At 40.7% G+C, this 14,544-nt stretch overlaps 1 protein-coding gene across 1 annotated transcript in view; it reads right to left on the bottom strand.

Moving 5' to 3' along the window:
• Positions 1 to 227: 227 nt before the first annotated feature.
• KCNQ1 (potassium voltage-gated channel subfamily Q member 1) overlaps positions 228 to 14,544 on the bottom strand; it is a gene marked incomplete at its 3' end in the record, with an annotated part of 366,747 nt that continues 352,430 nt past the window's right edge. The window contains exon 18 of the mRNA XM_082000813.1: positions 228 to 422. Within this exon, the coding sequence (XP_081856939.1) occupies positions 228 to 422 (195 nt within the window). The remainder of the gene's footprint in view (positions 423 to 14,544) is intronic.

The following is a 14,544-nucleotide window of genomic DNA, read 5'->3' as shown; positions in this document are numbered from 1 at the left end:
CAAAATCAATGTGGAGCTTCAGTAAGTTTTGCCTGGTAGAAGACAGCCTGGCAATCCTTCAGCTATTACGAGCGGCTTTAGAAGAGCGTATTTGAGACTAGTGGTATAGATACCGTAGTCGTGTGTTTTCTTGGATGGCTGATGAACTTAATTCCGTCCAGGTTCTCAACATTCAGTCCCATTTAAAGGAGAAAGGTGGGAAGAACCCAACTCAGACTTATACCACATCAGGATATATCATCTTCATTCCTTGGTACTGTCAGTTGCTCGTAAGTTGGCAGAGTGTTATTAGGGAGGAAAAGATCCGAATTGATATTGTTGCCTCTCTGAGATGATCTGTTCCCTTGATCCCCCTGCTGACGGGAAACCAGATGATGCAGCATATCTGTAATTAGGTTCAGTTTCTGGTCCATTTGTGTAACCTACAAAGTCAAAGGGAAGGTTTGTTTAGTAGCAGCACATGAGAAAATTTCAAGAAACCATGTGATACAGATGCAATATTAAAATGACATTCTTCTTAATTAGGATTACAACAACTTCTACAAAGACACCACATATTCATAGTCCATGAAACAGAGCATTAGAAATTTAATGCAATAGGTCAGAGTTGGGTGAGGACAGGCCTGTTAATACTCACCTCTGGTATGTGCTTTGACACTCATTTTATGCCTGTATGAATGCATGACAAATGGGCTTTTAAAGAGATGTGCTGGGATAGAGAACTAAGTCCCAGAATAGAGTTTCTGTGTTTTTTTGTTATTATGATGTTCATATTTTTTTGAAAACTTGATAAACTTCTAACATGCTTATATGCCTTAATAATATAAACATTTCCATAATATCAACCATTTCCATGGGGAAACAGTTAGCGATCTGCTAAACCACTTAGACACACACAGGTCTATGGGTCTGGATGGGATCCACCCAAGGGTACTGAGGGGGCTCACCAAGCCACTTCTCATCATTTATCAGCAGTCCTGCCTAAGCAGGGAGGTCCCAGTTGACTGTAAGTTAGCAAATATTATGCCCATCTATAAGAAGGGCCAGAAGGAGGATCCGGGCAACTACAGGCCTGTCAGTCTGACCTCAGTGCTGGGGAAGGTTATGGAGCAGTTCAGCTTGAGGGCACTCACAAGGCATGTGCAGGACAACCAGGTGATCAGGCCCAGTCAGAACGGATTTAGGAAAGGCAAGTCCTGCTTGACCAACCTGATCTCCTATGACAAAGTGACCCACTTAGTGGATGAGGGAAAGGCTGTGGATGTTGTGTACCTAGACTTTAGTAAAGCCTTTGACACTGTTTCCCACGGCATACTCATGGACAAACTGGCTGCTCATGCCTTGGATGGGTGCACTCTTCGCTGCGTGAAAAACTGGCTGGATGGCCGGGCCCAAAGAGTTGTGGTGAATCAAGTCAAATTCAGTTAGTGGCCAATCAGAAGCAGTGTTCCCCAGGGCTCAGTATTGGGCCAGTTCTGTTTAATATCTTTATCAAAGACCTGGACAAGAGGGTTGAGTGCACCCTCAGTAAGTTTGCAGACAACACCAAGTTGGGTGGCGGTGTTGATCTGCTGAAGGGTAGAAGGGCTCTGCAGAGGGATCTGGACAGGCTGGATCAATGGGCTGAGGCCAGCTGCATGAGGTTCAACAAGACTAAGTGCCAGGTCCTGCCCTTGGGTCATAACAAGCCCATGCAACGCTACAGGCTTGGGGAAGAGTGGCTGGAGAGCTGCCTGGAGGAAAAGGACCTGGTAGTATTGGTCAACAGCTGGCTGAATATGAGCCAGTAGTATGCCCAGGTGGCCAAGAAGGCCAATAGCATCTTGGATTGTGTCAGAAACAGTGAGGCCAGCAGGAATAGGGAAGTGATCGTGCCCCTGTACTCGGCACTGGTGAGGCCGAACCTCAAATACTATGTTCAGTTTTGGGTCCCTCAATACAAGAAGAACATTGAGGTGCTGGCGTGTGTCCAAAGAAGGGCAATGAAGCTGGTGAAGGGTCTAGAGCACAAGTCGTGTGAGGAGCGGCTGAGGGAACTGGGGATGCTTAGCCTGGAGAAAAGGAAGCTGAGGGGACCTTATCACCCTCTACAACTACCTGAAAGGAGGTTGTAGTGAGGCAGGTGTCGGTCTCTTTTCCCAAGTAACAAGTCATAGAACAAAAGGAAACAGCCTCAAGTTGTGCCAGGGAAGGTTTAGATTGGATATCAGGAAAAATATCTTCATTGAAAGGGTTGTCAGGCATTGGAAAAGGCTGCCCAAGGAAGTGGTGGAGTCATCATCCCTGGAGGTATTTAAAAGACATATAGATGTGGTGCTCAGAGACCTGGTTTAGTGGTGGACTCAGCAGTATTAGATTTCTGGTTGAACTCTATGATCTTAAGGGTCTTTTCCAACTGAAACGATTCCATGACTCTATGATATGCTCTAGTAAATATCTGCTCTACTTGCTTCAATCTAATCAACTCTAAGCTAGGACTGACTGATGCTCTTTGTTACATTTGGGCCAAATTACCAGCTCAGGCCACAAAATGCCCCACAGATGTTTTTTCTGATGCAAGTGTATAGCAGCTGGGGTCTGTGGCCAGGGCTGGAAGTGGGGGATGATTCAGTTTTACACTCTCACCCCCACAATTACACAGTGTTCACTAGGACTGCCACTTGAATCACATGACCAGAGGTGGTAGATGCCCCATCCCTGGAAACATTCAAGGTCGGGTTGGACAGGGCTCTGAGCAACTTGATCTAGTTAAAGATGCCCCTGGCCATTGCAGGGGAGTTGGACTAGATGACCTTTGAAGGTCCCTTCCAGCCCAAACTATTCCATGATTATATGATTCTGTGATTCAGAGCAAGCCAGAAACTCTTCTATGAGGGGTGAAAGATAATTTGTCAACTGCGTCGCTGCAGGGGAAGGTTCAGCCTGAATCCATAATGCTCATTTTCTCCTGCCTTCAGAGAGAAGCTACTTAAGTTATTTAATACCTCTTTTTTGCTGTTTTCTGCTCTTTCTTCTAATCCTTAGGAAAAATATAATGAAAAATCAGGACACTTAATAGAGACAATGGATAGACTCCATAATCCATAACTCTATAGTTATGGATTTGCCCAAAATTTAGACTCTATTTGGTGTACACTTGTGGTACTCAGAGGAAAGTCAAGAACAAAGTGTTTGTAGGAGCACCACAGATTCAGTCTCTGTTTTCTCGCATTTTCCAATCCAGAAGTAATCTGTACCCTCCTTTCATCTGGCATAGGAAGCCTCCTCTCTCTGCTGCCTCCAATGTACCGAGCCAGGTGTCCCGAGGGGAATATTGGCACTTCCAGCTTCAAAGTCATGCTCACTCTCTGCCCTTTGGCATGGCAAGCATTGAAATTGGGCAGTAAGAATCTTTCTTATGGCCTCCTACTCCCTTCTACAAGCCTAAAGAGAAAGCCACAATTTTGCCATTGTAGTCTCTGACCCATCAATTCACAGGGGTCCTAAAACACCAAGTACATTCTAGGCAAAAAGATGTAATAGGTTTTAAAAAAGGAAAAGAAAGTAAGCAGAAAAAAAGGTGATAGGAATAAATTGCTGCCTAAAATATCTGCTAGAAAGTAGTGAAAGGAACATAAAACTGCCAGAGAGAGCATGAGTGGGAGCAATTTATATGTGCCTGGCTATCATCCAAGTATCACACAGGATAGTAAAAGACAGTAAGGCTGAGCAGAACATCAACAAACCTGGAGGATTTCAGCAGAGACTAAAATGTTTTTCCACTGTAGAGAAAATGCTGGGTTTTTTTAAACACTTTGTACAACTGGTAGAGAAGCAGATACAGTGATTTAAAAATATGAGGTGCCAGAGATTTATACTTTGCAGCTGGTTTTGAAAACATTAGGCAAAGCACCCTAGATGGTACATGAAACACTAGTAATTCTGGATGGAAATGGCTGTTGAAAGATGAGATTCTTCAAAAGAGGAAGCTGAAGAACACATAAGTTCAAGATTTCTAGAAGAAAATACATATGGAAAATCCAGCAGATCATCAGGTTTTCATTTGATCACTGTTTGTTCACCCCCTTAAAAAAAGGCATCCTTTGCCCAAATGGTGCCCATCACAGATGGCAAACTCATGATGCTCCAAGCGTGACAGTACAAATCAGTGCTAGTGAAGCCTGCAAAAATTTCTCATTCCTCCATCCCCCACTGCCTAGGTATCACTTGCTTCCTGAGGCAGCTGTGCTGGAAGGACTGTAGTGGAAGACTGCAGACAAACAACTATCTTCAGAGTCTGAAGGACAACTTTTCCTCTAACAAGAGATGCCTTTTTGCCAGTTATTCTAAACTAACTAGGGGATTTATATACATATATTTCTTAATTTGTGATTCCAGGCAGGGATTACCAGAGGAAACACAGACTGAAGATATATCTAGAAAATGTGCATTTATGAAACTCTTGCAGTGATGAGCTATTGAACATGACAGTAGATTGGACTGAGATCTGGATAGTCCTTCAACAGCTGTGCATCCTGGTGATGAAGTACTGGAGAGAAGTGAGATGTGAATATTCTTGCTGGGAAATAAATTCCCAGCAATAATTGTCTAATTTATCGTAGGGAACAAGGTTTGGCTGCTGCAGCTGTGGAGTGCAGGGGGCCCACAGAAGCAGAGGCAGAAGCTAATTACTATTGAGCTGAGGCATATAAGATAAAAAGTAAAGACCTTCATCTTCCACGTTCCTGCTTATCAGGGTAGGGCTCCAAAGCCACAAAGCTTTTGTGGAAGGAGGTCCAGATAGCTGGTTGAGTTTAATTGTTGTTTAATCAGTTTTGCTTTCCAATAAAGCAAGCCGTTTCCCAGGGAGTTCTGTGCCCGTGAAGGGCTTGCTCCAAGACACGCTGAAGTCAGCAGTAGGTTTTGGCAATCACAGACTTCCAGTGACTTCAGATCAATCTTGGACTGAATCGTCAATCCCAAATAGTAACATATTCTTTGGATATTACAAGAGAAGGAGCAGTCTGGATTTCTGTACATTGCTCTGCTCATGCTTCTTGGGGCTGGATCAGAAAAGACGACATTTGCAGATGAGATGGCAATGGGACGATAGGCCCCCATCGTCGGTTCTGCCAAAGGCGTGTCTGCTTAAAGTATGAGACATTTTAAAGAGAGAATTAAAAGCCACCCGAAGGCAACTTCTACTGTCATCACAGGCCTCTGATGTACGAGAATAAGAGGCTTGCTGGTGAACGGCCTTGCTTAGTAGCATGCCCAATCTGCCCGTCATCATCCAAACACACACCCTGAAATACATCTTTCACTTCTTTGCTGCAGAGATAATTATACCCACTAGAAAAATGTAATTGTGTGCAATACCCTTTTTATTAAACTAGCTTTATGCACTTAATTTGGAGAAGCGTATCATCTCCCCTGAATCATACTTTCAAACACATTTACTTGATTAGAAATTAGCTATGATGCCAGAATGAATAAAAGTAAAGCAAACAGAAAAACTGCTGATGTTGCTATAATCTTAACTGCTTTGGACAACTCTGATCCCTCTACTTAAAACAGCAAACAGTGTTAATTATGTAGAAAAATAACTCAGACTGATTTGTTTCTTTTAGGAAAAACTAAGTAAGCTCTTTCTAGCTGATTTATGTTTCATTAGAAGCATGATGTTTGGATGATCAAATTCTTTATATGCAAATAATTTCCTTTGTATTTTATAGCTGTTGGGGAGGGGAAGCAGTATTTGAAACTCTTCAGAAATTACACACCACAGTTATTCCTAAGTCTTACTGAAAAATTGTATGAAAACAAGATTTTTCCATCCTCTAAGTTTTTTTTTTAAAAAAGATTCAAGGATCATAGATTGAGTACAGATGGGGAGAAGCAGATTTAAACAAGTTTTGAACCTAGCTCTTAGAAATTAATAAAAAAATCACATCCATACAGTGCACTGAGAAAACAAAAACAAATAATTCTTCACAAAGGCTGAAAGATTAGAGCACAAATCTTAAATGGCACATCATGAGGAAATGTAGCTATGTTATTGAACAGTTTTTTGCTCTCCCTAAAAAGTCACAGAGGCACATGACTACTCTGGCACCCAACACAATAGACTAGTGGTGATGACGTATTTCCTATGAACCACAAGGTCCTCTTAGGTCATGTTTTCAGGAGAAGTAGTCCTCTACAACTGGATATAAAATGACATGCCAACTTTTATAAAGTATCAAAGGCATTCCAGGAGGTGCTAGTGAACAAGACAGAGACTGTTCCTCTGATGAGAGGAGAGAACAAAATAATGAGCAATTTATCTATTAAAATTCCACAGATCTTCACATTATATTCATTTTAAACGCCCTGTAATTTTAGGCATTCATAACAAATTCATGGTACGATTCAGAACATAAAATGTAACAACTAATTTCTCTCCTTGCTTTTAAAAAAACAAAACAAACAAAACAAAACAAAACAAAGAAGCTGGAGTGGCTCCAGGGACATCTGGAGGAGAGTCTCCTTTATACACCCCTGTGATGGAGAACCAAAGAGCAGCACTCTGGAGACCCTCTCCCAAAACTTATTACAGGGATTTACCAGGAAGGGGCAAGGACAGACAGAATTATGGAGCTGAGGGGAACAGTATTTTCAGCCATGGATATTCAGGATAGTTGGGAAGCTGAAGGAGAAAATTTGGAGTCTGGCATAATTTAGGCCACAAAGACCACAAACTACTAATAAGTTATGCCAAGCACTGCTCCATGATCTGGAGGGATCAAGGTTGATTAATGCTGTTGATTAAAGCTGTCTCATCTGCCCTTCATTCTCATTCTCGGAGCTTTAAAAAGGAAATATTACTAAGAGCAAAAATCATAGTCCCTTTGGACAGAATGGTGGTTTATAACTACCTATGCTCTTAACATGGTTGACTGATAAAAAAAATAACCTGTGCTTAATCAAGAGATTTTTTATCAGCACAAGCGCTCACTCAGTGTGTTCAGGGGGGACTGTGCTTATTCTTAACACAGAAAGCCAAGTGTGAAGTTGCTAAAGGAGAAGAGGAAAACCAGAACACAAGCTACGCTTGGCTGAATGAAAATGTGATAAAGGAAAATTTCAGCTACTTTTCCAACATTAGACTCCCAAGGTTGCTACCCTGACTTATCTTAGGCTGCATTCATTCCTGAGGGTGCAGTTTTTTAGCTCAAAGGGAACCAACTTTTTCAGGCACTCTTTCAAAATAACTGAAGGTGATTGGGGAGATCTTAATGTATTTATCACTCCTGGTGGCTTCTTAATAAGGAGGACCCTATTGCTCTGTAGTGTGGCAAACTTCTAGGGAAAGAAAATGAAAAGAAAATGATGATTTCTTCAACTGTGCATCCTTGAAAGCAGTGTTGTATAGAATCCCTAATGTGTTCACTATTCAATACTATATTCAGTGATGAGCTAGATTTATATTTCAGAAAAACACACAAAAATGTCCTTTCTGTTAACAAAAATGATTGTCAAGCACACTAATGACCCAGTTGAAGAAAAGATAAGAAGCAAAAAATATTCCAGAACTTATGATACCTGTTAATGGCAATTCTGTGAACGAATCAAGCAGTACTTAAGACAACAGCGTGTTCTGCAAGCAAAGCTGTGGTTATGAATCATGTGTTTCTTTGGTGGGATCCATTCTATTTAAGTACTGTTTTGGAGAATATTTAAGGAAGCTTCAGAGAGCAGCTTCCCTGGCTCTTCTTGCAAAGTCCCTACACATTTTGGTATCTCAGTATTTCTAAAAGTTAATGCTTTAGTTTTGAGTGTCCTGTGGAGAGGAACAAAAATGGTCTTAGGAGTGAATTTATTGAGAAGCTCAGGGATAGAGATGGGAATCTTGAAAGAGGATTTATTTTAAACATTTTTCTATGACTATAATAGTGGCATGAGAGACCAATAATTTCAGTATTATTAAAGGAAGCTTCTCTCTTCAGGTACATGATTTTTCAAAAATCATGGAAAGAGTCCTCCTTCCATTTACAGTATCCAAGATCCCAGATTCTTGTGAATCCCCTTATCAGAGCTTCTGGCTTAGATTTGGGGTTTTTTTTGTTGCCAGAGATTAGGAAGCAGTCTTGCTGGAGGTTATACACCCATCACTGAGGTGTTTATAGGAGAATGTAATCTGCATGAAAGAAGATTTGTTCTCCAGACTGTTTGTACTTTCTCTTGAGACTTGGCCAAAGAAGGGAGTATGTGTGCAGTGTCTGGAGGAAGGATAGAGGAAGCGGAGCCAGTGAGAAAACACTCTCTTCTAATATAAGATTACTCACTGCTAGAAAAATAGGAAGGCTGAGCTTCTGAGGAACAAAATTAACAGGTTTTGGGTGTTGCATGTGACAAGTCACTTTCTAGTAAATGAAAATATTATATGAACACTTTAACCACTGTATTAAATGACAAATAAAATGGATAACTTTGAGACAAAAAGAATCTTTGTAAAGAAAGGCACTTGGTACACACTGTGTCCTAAAATCAGCTCTCTTGCATAAAGCTATTGATGCCAAATTCTTCTTCGCTTTGAGATACTAAAAATTGTTCTGTTTTTTCAGTAAGCTGCAACTGTTGCTGGTCTCATCTTACTCTGTATTTTTATAGCAAAATATTTTTCCTACACTTCTTGAAAGTGTAACAAACCCCTTATTTTTTGTAGTAGTAACCCTTAAATGGCTGCTGATAATTCTCCGTTAATCAGCGTGTGTCTCTTGCACTTTCAACAGAGGGTGATGACCTAGGACTGGGAAGAAACTTCTGAAGTTGCTGAGTCAGGGTCAGAGCTCAGAAACAACCAGGATCTATAAGCCAGTCCCTGGCTTCGATTCTCCAGAAGTTACCTTGGTATCAGTGAACTGTTATTAAAAAGGGCTTGACTTGGCATAGCAGATTCCTAATGCACTGTATAGAAACTCAGTTTTGTCACACATTTTTCTTAATTATGTTGGGAAGTAAAACAAGCTGGTAACACCAACAGGTGGCCATTTGATTACTGACTATAACACTTGAGGCATTTTAAAGTAATTTTTGTTTGTTTGAAGAATTTTGTCCTGATTGTGCAGCACAAGCTTTAGGGTACCAGATGCTCAAGCTACAGGAAATGGGAGAAATGACAGGGCTGATTTATGCATTCTTTCTTTCCATTAGAATTGGGAAAGCAATTTTGATAAGGAAGTAACTATACCACAGAGAATTATTTTTCCTTTCCAAATGTCCTTTTCCTCAAAGAAAAACATCTTTTTCTAACAGCTTCCTCAAAGTTTCTGGAAATATGACATCTCTGGTTAACTATTTGCTCAGCTCCAGTTCTTTCATGTGGATTTTCATGATTCTTAGAAGAGTGCAGATTACAACCATAATGCCATTTTTCAGATTAGACGTCTTCCTTGAATTTGAAAATTTTCTATTGAAAATTCTATTTCTATTTGAAACCAACGATAGTAAGATACATGCTGTCACAGGCCAAAACCTGAAAAACTGATATGAAAAAGCCACTTCAGTAATGTGTGATCAAATAAATAATATAAAATACAGCATATATATTACCAAACACAGAATACTGGCAGCATGTTTTTATAACTGCCTCTTTCATGATACTGCATTTTTCCCCAAATGAAAATGAAGATACAGGCTTCAGGAACAGCAGTAGCTGAAGATGATGTTACACAATGAAACAGAAACCTTCACAGCTATCTTTGACTATTTTCAGCCCCTTACACACAACTCACGTACACAATCCTTATGTGAATAAATGCTGAGATCATCAGCAGGCAAACCTTCGGGTACAAGAGGAACTAGTACATAAGACCTACAAAGAACAAGCAGCAACAGCAGGTGCTGTGCTTATGTAAGAGAGCGGTTCCTTTATGATCTTAAGAATGATGAGAAATAAATAGAAATCAAAAGTTACAAGCACGCAAGTTGATTTGGTTTTTACGTGTCACCTTCATAAGATTATCTAGCTGTAACTCGCTGCTGGACTAAAGGAAGCAAGGTAAGATGAATGTATACCTCTCCTTCTAACAAGGAGGTCAGTAAGATGCTGGCAAAGGGAAGAATTAGTTACAGGAGAGTGAAATACACTTGGCCATGGACCGTTTTAGAGTACAAGACCTCAAAAGGTGGAAAGCTATTGGGGCAGCGCTTATTTTGGGAGATGAGAGGATTCAGAAAGGCCCGAGGGTAAAAAAAAAAAGTCGTAAAGGGATTACCTAAAATGCTGCTAGTCAAGAAAGAAATGAGGACCACGATGGATGTGGCTGGAGGAGATGGTAAGCAACAGAGACTGGATAAGGCTGCTACTTGAGAAGAGAGAGCCGAGAACGGTGGCCTCGGTTCAGCGCTTTTGCTGTTGCTATTAACAACTTCTTGCAAAAATATTTGGCTCATTTGAAACACCCAAACTGCTGGAAATCGGCTCTTCCTGAGAATCTTTCTTTAGCTCTAGGTGTAGATTTGGGCCACGAAGCCCCTCTGCTTGCTCATCACTCCCCAGGCTCCCAGGCCAGCCCCGCCAGCCTCGCAGTACCCAATGCATGCCCAGATGTGCACAACGCTCGCAGACCTCTCTGGCATCCAGAGGGCTATAGCCAAGCAATTAAAATTTGTGGTTGACTCTTGTTGTAGATAACTGAGACAAGACTTAAAACACATGGAAATTTTCAAGTTAGGACAGTGTCCAAAATCTACAGTCTTTGGCCCAGCACAGCCTCAGGATACAGCATTTTTTCTTCTCTAAAATACTACAAAGGTCAGATTTTTTTTTTTTTTTAACCCTTTCCTCCAAACTAACAGAGTATCAGTAGATGAACAAGGGAGCTTGAAATGTTTTTCTCTCCTTGCATGAAGCCAGGAAAATGAAGTTTAGGGTCTTGTCTCTAAATATAACTTTTATCAGAAGCTGCTAAAGAAGATAAAATCCCCCTATTCTCTTAACTGAATACTCTGGATTTTTCAAGAATTTGCTTATCTTCATTTACTATAGCCCCACCTTCAGGAAATAATATCCCTTTGACCAGACATAACTGTCTTCCATTTCATTTATAAATAAAATGCAAGTCGGCAAGAAGAGAGGGATTCTTTCCTTGTAAGGGAATCAATGATACTAAAAGTATGAGATGTTTATGTATCACAAAAATCACCGGACATCCATCTAGCACCATCATCATGAACAGTTTCCCAAATTGTGCTTAAATTGAAATGCAGCCTTAGGGACGATGTCAACAGGCTTGAGATAACAAGAAATATAAGGGAAATACTGATCAAAGAAACCAGGGAAAAAAGCCCCTTATCGTTATACAATAGCTTGGATATGGTTACAGAATGAACGGCAGTCGTTAGTACATCTTACATCCAAAGCTCTGTGCGAACCTTTGTGTACCTATACAGTACCACACCGCAGTAGGTATGTACTGTAATTGCTATCACAAAGTGGGGAAAACTGAGGCAGTAAAGTTAATGGCCCATCTTCAGATATGCTAAACATCTTCAACTTGGAAGAAGGAGCTCTAACAAAAGCTTCAGATCTCAAAGAAAACTTCAAAGCACTTTTCTGGTTTTTGATGAGACAGACAGTTGAAAAACTGATTAATTTTTCATTCTCAATCACATTCTTGTTCGGCAAAACATTCCTGTGTTGAGTCCTTCTGGTTGAGCACCCCGGTACCTATCTGCAGTGGAAAGACTCTGTTTAGCTAACAGGCACGTATATTTCAGATGCTTCAGTTCCACAGATGTGAAGAAAACTCCCTGTGGTACTTGCCTCTGGAAGACTCTTTCTGCTGGGTTAATCATGGCAGTACAGCCTCTGAATATCACTCCATATTTTTGTTGTCAGAGTTTGGATATCAGACAACAGCATTCTCCTAGTTGTAGATTCCCATTTCCAGTGTGAAACAGTGGCATATTTACAACATTTTAGGGTTAAAAATAAAAGTAAAGGACCCAACTAGGATAAAAATATGTCCCAAACTCTTCTCCACAAAAGAAACCCCAAACCAACCCAACCCCCCCCCCCCCCCCCCCAATTGAAAACAAAAGTGACTAATCTTGACCTCTCTCCAAAGGGGAATGTTTTGCTTCTTGAATCCTTGGCTCTGGCTCTTGTATGATACTGGGACTATGACTAATAACCTCTTGCCGGAGTACTGCTGATAATTTCACCATTGAGTAGCTGTTCTTGTTCTGGATCATCACAGTATGCACTTAAGTTGCCAAGATTTTATTTTTAAAAAAACAAAGAATAAGATATACACTCATAATCCCCAGTGTTAGAAACACATTTTTCAGCTTTAACTGTTAGGTTTTGCCTGACAATTTTTGCTCCTTCCTCCAAACTGTTATTTTTCATATGCCTGCTATGAAATGGTTCCCTTTTTCCTTTCTTTCTCTCAAACACTTCTCCTAATTCAAAACAGATTTGAGACTGCTGCTCTTTTTAAAGCAAATATGCCATGTATGACATTGAGTTAGGTCAGCATCGCTTATGTTACGTTTCACACTTCACTCAAATGAGGCATCCATGCTGCTTTTCATAGGGAATAAAGCCAGACGAGGTGCACTGGGTTTTCTGCTTGGAATAGAAAGTGAGATGCATCCACAGGTTATGGATCTGATCTTCTGGCATGGCATGAGTAGGGCACCACTATCCGCTTTTGCTTGAAATGTTAAAAAACAGGACGACTTAAAAAAAAAAAAAAAAAGATTCTTGGCCAATTCCCTTTTTAGCATCTGTGATCTACTCATTATTTATGATTTGATAGCTGCTGTATGGGCAAAAAAGGATCTAACCTCCTTTGTACCTAAAATGAGCTTAAAAAATGAATAACCATATGATGACTTCTGCAGCAATCAAAAATGGAAGGGGAAAAGGAGTGGGGGAGAGAAAGGGAGAGAAGCAATTATAACAACAGCGAGTTTTGAGATTCCCTGAGGGCTGCTGGTAATTAAACCAACGGCAACATGAATCTCCGTTTGATGTGGTCATGAATTTGTTTTCAAAAGAAAAATCTTTAAAAAGATTCTTTCAAGAGAAATTTTTAGAGAACAAGCTCAGCATGAATAATTAGACCAGAGAAACTTTGATAAATATTATTATGGAGAAGTCATTTATGGGCTATGGCATTTGAGGGTTAGAAAACCCGGTGATAAATAAGGTGGCCAGTTTGCACCCATTCTGAACACACAAAACCAGGGCTGTATTCTTGCACGCTTGAGTCTGCTCTTCAGAAAGGAGGCAACCTCTTGTTTTGCCATTGCATTAAAGTTTACAAAGACACAGATGCAAGACAGAAAATTTCAGTGGGAAAGCTCAGTGGAACGAAAGAAAACCACACACAATTCCAAAGGCACTTTTCATTCCCAGGGGCTGCACAGAGATCAGAGGTGAAATTTATTGGTGATAAAATGCCTGCAAACCCACTCTACTGCCCCAGACCTTTCCAACCACTAGTCACTTCTGCTTCCTTGGAAATATCTCCTTCAGAATACTCTAAAAACAAAAATGCTTTAATTTTGTAGGAATGTAAGCACCCAGCAAAAGCACTGAAATCCAGAGAAGATGCAGGTGCTCTGCAACCCTTGTCGTGGTTTAACCCCATCCGGCAACTAAGCACCAGAGAGCTGCTCGCTCAGTCCCCTGCCTCTGGTGGGATGGGGGAAGAGAATTGGAAGAGAAGTGAAAAAACTTGTGGGTTGAGATACGAACAGTTTAATAATTGAAATAAATAAAAAAAAATTAGTAATAATAATAATAGAATATACAAAACAAGCGGTGCACAACGCAACTGCTCACCACCTGCCAACTGATGCCCAGCCAGTCCCTGAGCAGCGGCCCCTTGGCTAGCTTTCTTCTAGTTTATATACTGAGCATGACGTCATATGGTATGGAATATCGCTTTGGCCAGTTTGGGTTAGCTGTCCTGGCTGTGCCCCCTCCCAGCTTCTTGTCCATCTCCAGCCTCCTCAGCTGGTAGAGCACGAGAAGCTGAAAAGTTCTTGACTAGTGTAAGCACTACTTAGCAACAACTAAAACTTCTGTACGTTATCAACATTATTCTCATACTAAATCCAAAACACAGCACTATAGCAGCTACTAGGAAGAAAATTAACTCTATCCCAGCCAAAACCATGACAACCCTCTACAGACAAGTTGTCTTGGACACCCCAAAACTGCATTTCATTCGTTTACTGTCTTCTTCAAAAAGTGGAGGCAGATATGATCAAGTACAAGCCAGGAAATAATCGACAAGTGAACTAGAACGTAATATATTTTCTGGTGGAAACCCATGTTTAAAAGGAAGAGAAACTGGCTGTTGGCTGTCATGGCATTATTCATAAAGGCAAACTAGTAGATCTTATGGATACCGGGAGCAAAACTACAACAAAGGCAACCAACTGCTAATGAAGAAGGGTTTTCAGTCAAATTTCATGGGTCATACAAAGTCATTACCATGCCTGCAGGAGTTAAACAGCTCTGCCAGTTGAATTTGAGGGAAATGAAGTGATAATTTTGTTATG

The sequence above is a fragment of the Phaethon aethereus genome (assembly GCF_964289735.1).
Source record: "Phaethon aethereus genome assembly, chromosome: 5".
In the NCBI taxonomy this organism is placed as follows: Eukaryota; Metazoa; Chordata; class Aves; order Phaethontiformes; family Phaethontidae; genus Phaethon; species Phaethon aethereus.
The sequence above is the reverse complement of the archived record's forward strand: the minus strand, read 5'-3'. Positions and strand labels throughout refer to the sequence as shown.